Raw genomic sequence first — 8,883 nt, 5'->3', positions numbered from 1 at the left:
CTTTATCTGCCGGCATACTCAGCAAATCTATAGAACAGTATCTATAAACATCAGAAATTGTAAACTGTAAACAAACTGAGCAAATACAGATATAAATAAATAGCAATAAATAATGAGCATGAAATAACTAACAAAATAACGGAATCCTTAAATGAGTGTACCTATCCCCTTTTATTCAAGAGCCTGATGGTTCTGATGGCTGAGGGGTTGTAACTGTTCTTGAACCTGGTGGTGTGAGTCCTGAGGCTCTTGTACCTTCTACCTGATGGCAGCAGTGAGAAGAGAGCATGTCCTGGGTGGTGGGGATCTCTGACGATGGAAGCTGCTTTCCTGTGACTGCATTTCATGTAGATGTGCTCAATGGTTGGCAGGGTTTTACCCGTGATGGACTGGGCCCAATTCCTAGCTTTTGTAGGATTTTCCGCTCAAACATATTGGTGCTCCCATACCAGGCCGTGATGCAGCCAGTCAGCACACTTTCCACCACACATCTATAGAAGTTTGCCAAGGTTTTTAATGGCAGGCAGAATCTCCGCAGACTCCTGAGGAAGTAGAGGTGCTGTCGAGCTTTCTTTGCAATGATATTTATATGACGGGTCCAGGACAGGTCCGCTGAGATAGAGACACTCAGGAATTTAAAGTTACTGACCCTCTCCATGTCTGAGTGTCTGATGATTACTGGCTCATGGACCTCTGGTTTCCCTCTCCTGAAGTCTACAATCAGTTTATTGGTCTTATTGACATTAAGTGAGAGATTGTTGTTATTCCACCACTCAGCCAAGTTTTCAATCTCCCTCCTGTATGCTGATTCCTCACCTGCTTTGATACGGCCCACAACAACAGTGTCATCAGCCAACTTGTATAGGGTGTTGGAGCCGAACTTAGCCACACGGTCATAGGTGTAACGCGAGCAGAGCAGAGGGCTAAACACACATCCCTGTGGTGCCCCTGTGCTGCGGAGGAGATGTTTTTGCAAATCTGAACTGACTAGGATCTACAAGTGAGGAAATCCAGGATCCAATTGCACAAGGGGGATATTGAGGCCCCGGTCTTAGAAGAATTGGGGGGGCGGGGGTGGAAGTCTCACTGAAACCTATCAAATATTGAAAGGCCTAGATAAGGGATAGAAGAACAACCATTTAGAACACAGATGAGGAGGAATTTCTGTAGGAATCTGTGGAATTCGTTGCCACAGACGGCTGTGAAGGCCGAGTCATGGGGTATATTTAAGGCGAAGGTTGGTAGGTTCTTGATTAGTGAGGGTGTAAAAGGTAACAGTTAGAAGGCAGAGTTTGAGGGTGAGAGGGATAATAAACCAGCCACGATGGTGCAAACTTAATAGGCCGAATGATCGAATTCTGCACCTGTGTCTCATGCCCCAGGGTGCTGGTTTTGTGAAATTGTTATGGTCCTGCTCTGAATTGAAGCCACTCTGCTGAGCCAGTGACCGCTGGAGACACAGTGGCCACCCTGAGCACGTTTGGTCAGGGCAGAGGCAGGGGAAACCCTGCCCGAGTAACGGCAGGAACAGACCAGGTCTCTACTCTCTGACGGGCATGGTGATCTGAGTCTGTCTGCTCCTCGTGGACACAGTCTTCACAGGCCGACCTGAGCATTTCATTGTCAATGTCTACAGTAAGTCACCTGCTTCCCAAGTCTCCTGAGGGTGAGAGGTTAGTTACTGCCCATTACGCCACTGGCGTTTAAGGCAGTAATGAAGGTCCTCCCTCTCTGTCTGTCCATACCATCACACACAGATACAGAAAGATTCTTCACTGCTGTTTCTGTAACAATTTTGTTTTGCTAGTCTGGGTTGTTAGCCCTGTGCTGAAACCCCAAACCCAGGGACCGGTGAACCACTTTTAGTCCATCCTCTACCCCTGAACCTGTTTGGCATGGGTGGCCAGAGTATAAAGCCCAGACTCCGGCCAACACAGCTCTCCAGGTCAATGAGGCATGCAAACCTCCAAACCCTTGGAGGTAGGGTGAGAGGAGAAAGATTTAAAAGGGGCCTGATGGGTAAACTCTTCCACCCAGAGGGTGTTGAGTATATGGAACAAGCTGGCAAGTTCAAAGTAATTTTATTACCAAAGTACATATATATCACCATATACAACCCTGAGATTCATTTTCTTGTGGGCATACTCAGCAAATCTATAGAATAGTAACTGTAACAGGATCAATGAAAGATCAACCAGAGTGCAAAAGACAACAAACTGCACAAACACAAATATAAATAAATAGCAATAAATAACGAGAACATGAGATGGAGTCCTTAAAAGTGAAATCATCGATTGTGGCCCACACATGCTGTAGGGGAGGGTACAGTTACTACATTTGGAAGATGTTTGGACAGGTACGTGCAAGAGGAGGGATATGGATCAAATCCAGGGAAGTGGGGCAAATTCTGGTGGGCGCCTTGGATGATTTGGGCCGCTCTCTGTAACTATGATGCAAAATGGCTGTACACACATCGACCAGGAGAGGGGGCTGGAGCCCCATGGAGGTTCCCAGCAGGTCGAACAGCGGCTGAGGGGAGGAGAGGAATTGTCGCTGCTTCAGGTCCTGTGGGACCGCTGAGGTGTGACGCTGTAATTGCAGGTGAACGGGAACCGGATCCCGAACGGGGTACGTGTCGAGCTACTCGCGCACGACCACAACTGCGATGGGACTGCGTTCTTCTGCTTCTGTGCATCGTCTGGAAAGAAGCTCGTGTAGACCAGACACCGCCTGGAGCTCTCCGTTTCCCCGTGTAACTGCACCCCCCCAGCCCTCCAGCCCTGCCTGCCTCACGGGCACTGGCCTACCACACGGACGGAAAAAGCACTGAGGTGACCAAAAGCAACAAGTTCATTCAGAGCAACAGACACAAAACGCTGGAGGAATTTCTGAGTGGACAATGAACCATGAACTCTACCTCACTGCTTTTTCTATCTTCTTGCACTATTTATTTCATTTAATTTTTTAATATTTATTTCTTGTTGTAATTTATAGTCTTTAAAATAACGTACTGCCGAGTCGTGCTGCTGCAAGACAAGAAACTTCACGACGTGTGCCGGTGCTAATGAACCTGACTCTGATCCTGAGAAGTTCTGTTTTTGATTTCAAACTCATCATTACAGTATGTTCTAGAGTCTAATAACCCTCGGTATGAGAAATGTTCACCCTGGGGGAGAAGGATGCTGGTTGTCTATCGATGTCTCATAATCTTATGGACCTCTTTCAGGCCTGCCCTCAAAGTTCAAAGTGCAAAGTGAATTTTATCATCAAACTACATATATGTCACCATATACAATCCCGAAATTCATTTTCCTGTGGGCATAGCCAGCAAATTTATAGAAAAGTAACTATAACAGGATCGATGAAAATCAACCAGAGTGCAGAAGACAACAAACTGTGCAAATGCGGATGTAAATAAATAGCAATAAATAACGAGAACATGAGATAACTAAGAGACCCTAAAGTGACATCATTGGAGCAACCTCTGCTGCCCCAGAGAAAGCCAATCCAAGTCTGTCCAACCTCTCCTTACGGCATATGATCTCTAATCCAGGCGGCATCCTGGTGAATGTCTTCTACACCCTCAACATTTTTCCTGAGATAGGGCAACCCGACTAGAATGCAGTACTCCAAATGTGGCCTTACCAGAGTTTTACAGAGCTACATCATATCTTCCTGACTCGTGAAATCAATGCCTGGACCAGAGCAGCATTTCGACACGGTATGTTCGTTTCTGTCATGTGATGATAGTGGAAAACTAAACAGACCAGATTACTGCAACACACGTTCTACTGGCCTGCCAAAGCAATCTATTGTCAGACTTCATCTCATTCAGAACACCGCTGCTGGATTTTTAACTAGAACCAAGATGAGGGAACGTATCATTCAATGTCCAGCTACTCTGCTTTGGCTTCCTGTATCTTTTAGAATTGATTTTAAAGTTCCCTTACCTTGCTTTAAAGCTCTTACAGGTCTGGGACTGGAGTATATCACAGAACTGTTTTTGTTTTAGGATCCTGCTCGAGCTCTCAGGACTACTTCTGTCAGTCTCTTAAATTTAGACAATCTCCCTCAAAAGATCATTGGCAGGCCAGTTTTTTGAACTATGCTCCTAAACTGTGGGACTCAGTACCTAAAACTATAAGGGACGCAGACTCAGTTGATACTTTTAAACACCATCTCAAAGCCTAATTATTTAACCTTGCTTTTCACTACCATCTTTTGTCAGTTAAAATGAGGACTAGGATATAAAAGCAAGTTGTTGAGACTTCATAAAACACTGGTGAGGCCTCACTTGGAGTATTGTGAGCAGTTTTGGGCCCCTTCTCTAAGAAAGGATGTGTTGACATTGGAGAGGGTTCAAAGGAGGTTCACAAAAATGATTCTGGGATTGACAAACTTGCATATGAGAAGTGTTTATTGGTTCTGGGCCTCTGCTCACTGGAATTCAGTAGAATGAGGGGAGATCTCATTGAAGCCCATTGAATGTTGAAAGGCCTGATAGAGTGGATGTGGAGAGGATGTTTCCTATGGTGGGGGGCACAGGCTCAGAATAGAGGGGTCCTTTTAGAATGGAGATGATGAGGAATTTCTTTAGTCAGAGAGCGAACAACCTGTGGAATCCTGCTTCTATATCTTATGTTCTTATGTGGCCCCAAAACTGCTCACAATACTCCAAGTGGGGCCTCAGCAGTGCTTTGTAAAGCCTCATCATTACATCCTTACTTACAGGATAATGTTATGTGTGTTTAACATCAGCAGAAGGTTCAAAGTGAGTAAATGTTCTCTCAGGGAGGTGGAGAGTTATATGGTTCCAAGAAATAGCTCATAAAAGCAGGTGAAAGGTTCAGAAGGACTCACAGAACAGTGAAGAAGATTAGGAGGACAGATAGCTGGTGAACTCTACAGTGAAGGAACAGAGCACAGAGATGTTCTCCTGGGTCCAAAGGCAGTTGCTGCCTCAACATTTGTTAAGTACCCGGGATCAGTGTAAGCGATGCTGGCTCTTTTTGCTTGAGGGGTATTAACTGTTCCTGAACCTGGTGGCGAGAGTCCTGAGGCTCCTGTAACTTTTTCTTGATAGCAGCAGCGAGAAGAGAGGATGGTCTGGATGGTGGGGGTCTCTCATGATGGTGTGCTTTCCTGCAGCAACACTCTGGGTAGATGTGCTCAAAGGTTTGGAGGACTTTACCCATGATGGACTGGGCCATATTCACTACTTCTTGTAGGATTATCCGTTCTAGGGCGTTAGTGTTTCCATACCAGGCCATGATGCAGACCAGTCAATATACTCTCAATATACAATAGACATCGATAGAAGTTTGCGTAAGTTTTGGATGTCTTTCCAAATGTTTGCAAACTCTTAAGGAAGTAGAGGCGCTACTGTGCTTTCTTTGTAATTTTTAAAGGCATCCGTTAGCCTTACGAGATCATGGATCTGCGCCTGGTAAGTCTTCACTCTCCAGGGCTCAGGCCTGGGCAAGGTTGTATGGAAGACCAGCAGTTGCCCATGCTGCAAGTCTCCCCTCTCCATGACACCAATGTTGTCCAAGGGAAGGGCATTAGGACCCATACAGCTTGGCACCGGTGTCGTCGCAGAGCAATGTGTGATTAAGTGCCTTGCTCAAGGACACAACACGTTCCCTCGGCCGGGGTTTCGAACTCACGGCCTTCAGGTAGCTAGTCCAATGCCTTAACTACCTGGCTACGTGCCCACACTTTCTAATGGCACTTACACAGAACAGGTCTTCTGAAATGATGACACCAAGGAATTTAAAGATGCTGACTCTGTCCACCACTGATTCTCCCGTGAGGTGTGGCTCGTGGACCTCTGGTTTCCTCCTCCCATGGTCAACAATCAGCTCCTTGGTCTTGCTGACATTGAGTAAGAGGTTGCTGTTGTGACACCACTCAGCCAGATTTTCCATCTCCCTCCTATACGCTGACTCATCACCACCTGTGATTCAGCCCACGACAATGGTGTCCTCAGCAAACCTGAGTACGACTCTGGATCTGTGCTTAACCACACAGCCTTAAGTGTAAAGTGAGTAGAGCAGGGGTCTTGTGCTGATGGAGATTGTGGAGGAGCTGTTGTTAATAATCTGAACTGACTGGGGTCTGCAAGTGAGGAAATCAAGGATCCAATTGCACAAGGAGGTATTGAGGTTTATTGGTTAGTTTCCAAGCCTTCCAGTATCTAATAGGTTTCATTGTGACCCCCTCCTTATTTTTCTAACCTGCAGCGAGTACAGGCCCAGGGACATCAAACACACATCATAGACTGAGCCTTTCATTGCTGGGGTCATCTCCAGAAACTATTAAACTGTTCATGCTGCTAGTTTCACTCTTTTCACCCACTAACTCCACCACTACTTTAGCATTTCCTGTCAGTCACCTTATGTAGAGCCCAACGTCACTTCATGGACATACGATCAATCTACATCTATAAGTTATCTTATGTATTCATATTTATTCTGATTTTTATTATTATTATCATTGTGCTCTTTATCTTTTTGTGTTTTTTTGTGCTGCATCAGATCCGGAGTAACAATTGTTTTGTTCTCCTTTACACTTGTGTACAGGAAATGACATTAACCAATCTCGAATCTTCAATCTTCAATCTTTCAAGGAGGAAGCAGAGCGTGTTTGACTGTACAAGTGACATCTTTGTTCCTGCGCACTGAGCACATGTTCGGCCTGACTAGAACCTCTCGTGAGGCAGACACACTGGATTTCAGCATCTCAGATCCTTCAGGGAGAAATAGGTGACAATTGACATGTGTCACACGGGGAAGATCTAATCCCTTCTATTAGAATTTCCTGTCAGCAAAATATGCCTTTGACGCAGTTTGAATTGTGAACAGAGATTTCAAAGGTTAACTTACTCCTAGTCACACCCATATTACAAGGTATTTCTGACTGTGAAGTCTTTTATCATAACCTGCTTCAATTACACGGTGTGCTTCATAATCACAGGCACAGTTCCTGACTGCAGAAGGACAGCAAGGCGCCAAGGAGGGGCAGCAGCGAGAGAGATTTTCATGTGCTGGGTCAGCAAGGGCTGCCGAGAAGAGATTGGGGTTGGGTGGAAGGTCTGAGCAATGGGTCAGCAGTGAGAGCCACAGGTAGCTCTTGAACAGAAGATGAGCGTGGAGGGACATGAGGCGAGGTAGGAGTAACGCCGGGAAGTTGTAGGTTCAGGACTGGGGTGGGGAAGGCAGATTGGTAAATGGCGTGGTGAAGGATCGTGTGCGGAGGGGCAGCTGAGGGGAAGCCCTGAAGGTAGAACACCTGGGACAGGAGAGAGCATTCCAAGCATCTAGCAGAAGCTACGCATTTCCTCTCCCCTCCCACCAGTCTACCTTTACAAACCCATGTTCTACCGGCTGGTGTTGACACCACACCCCACTGAAGTGATTATTGCTTCACACTGAGGCTCTGCAATTCGGTGTGTTTTGGAAAATCACCGTGCTTCTTCACTCCTGATCATGGACAACACAGAAACTGGAAGAAATCAGAATCGGGTCATACGAGGTGAAATTTGTTGTCTTTGCAGCAGCAGTACAATGCAATACATAATAATAGGGGAAAACTGTGAATTACAGTGAGTATACAGTGAAATTAAGTTAGCGCAAAAATAGAAATAAAAAGATAGTGAGGTAGTGTTCATGTATTCAATGTCCAGTCAGAAATCGGATGGCAGAGGGGAAGAAGCTGTTCCTGAATCGCTGAGTGTGTGTCTTCAGGCTCCTGTACCTCCTCCCTGATGGTAGCAATGAGAACAGGGCATGACCTGGGTGATGGGGGTTCTTATTAATGGACGCTGCCTTTTTGAGGCATCGCTCCTTGAAGATGTCCTGGATACTGCGGAGGTTAGTTTACAACTTTCCGCAGTTGCTTCAACACTGTGCAGTCGCGCCCCCCCCACCCCCCACATACCAGACAGTGATGAAGCCAGTTAGAATACTCTGCATGTACTTCTGCAGAAATTTGTCAGTGTTTTTCGTGTCATACCAAATGCTCTCACATTCCTAGAGAAATATAACCATTGTCGTGCCTTCCTTATAACTGCATCAATATGTTGGGTACAGATTAAATCCTCAGAGATATTGACACCCAGAAGTTTGAAATAGCTCGCCCTTTCCATTTCTTTTAAGGGTCAACAAGGAAGTTAATACATTTTATTGATACATCTTCAAGTATGGAAAATACACAAATTGTATCTTCATTGTCTTTTCTCAGTGAATAGAGGATAATCCTGTCAAAGTGCCTTTGCAAAAATTTACTTCAATTTCTTTGGTTGCACACTTTGAAATATACCAGTTTCCCTCATAGCCTCAAACTCCTGCATTGCGTCGTATTTCTTGTAGAAGTCAGCATTTGCTTTCTTCCTCTGCTCGCCCACGAATTGCCTGAAGGCGCCAGCTACGGAGAAAGCTAGAGTAACCGCTATAGCTAAATGAAATCGCAGGCGTTTGGCCAGCAGGCCTCGCGTGGCAGGCTTGGCAATCACAGAAAACATGGTTTACCCCCCTCCGTCCTTCTTACACGGCAACAAGACACCCGCTGTGCTGCCGACCGAGACCAACTCACCCTTTTCATTTTTAATCCTTCTCTGAGGACTGGTGTGTTTTCCCTCGACCTACCCTTTCTGAAATCCACAGCCAGTTACTGACATTGAGTGCAAGGTTGTTACTATGACACCACTCAACTATCTGATATATCTCACTTCTGTACGACGTCTCATCACTGTCCGAAATTCTGTCAACCATCGTCTAACTGTGTCCTTTCCTGTCATATTGTCACTGACCAAACCAGACAGTCATCTCTAATCTACAACACTGTCGTGACGCACACATATTGTTTAGAAACAGTAAGGTGTAT

At 45.6% G+C, this 8,883-nt stretch overlaps 1 protein-coding gene across 1 annotated transcript; it reads right to left on the bottom strand.

Moving 5' to 3' along the window:
* Positions 1 to 8,155: 8,155 nt before the first annotated feature.
* LOC134338901 (cytochrome c oxidase subunit 6C-1-like) lies at positions 8,156 to 8,573 on the bottom strand. The gene has a single exon (XM_063035076.1). It carries the CDS (start codon positions 8,519 to 8,521, stop codon positions 8,282 to 8,284), a length of 240 nt encoding a protein of 79 aa, XP_062891146.1. The 5' UTR covers positions 8,522 to 8,573; the 3' UTR covers positions 8,156 to 8,281.
* Between the last annotated feature and the right edge of the window lie 310 nt (positions 8,574 to 8,883).

This window comes from Mobula hypostoma, chromosome 28 (genome assembly GCF_963921235.1).
Source record: "Mobula hypostoma chromosome 28, sMobHyp1.1, whole genome shotgun sequence".
NCBI classification, from domain to species: domain Eukaryota; kingdom Metazoa; phylum Chordata; class Chondrichthyes; order Myliobatiformes; family Myliobatidae; genus Mobula; species Mobula hypostoma.
The sequence above is the reverse complement of the archived record's forward strand: the minus strand, read 5'-3'. Positions and strand labels throughout refer to the sequence as shown.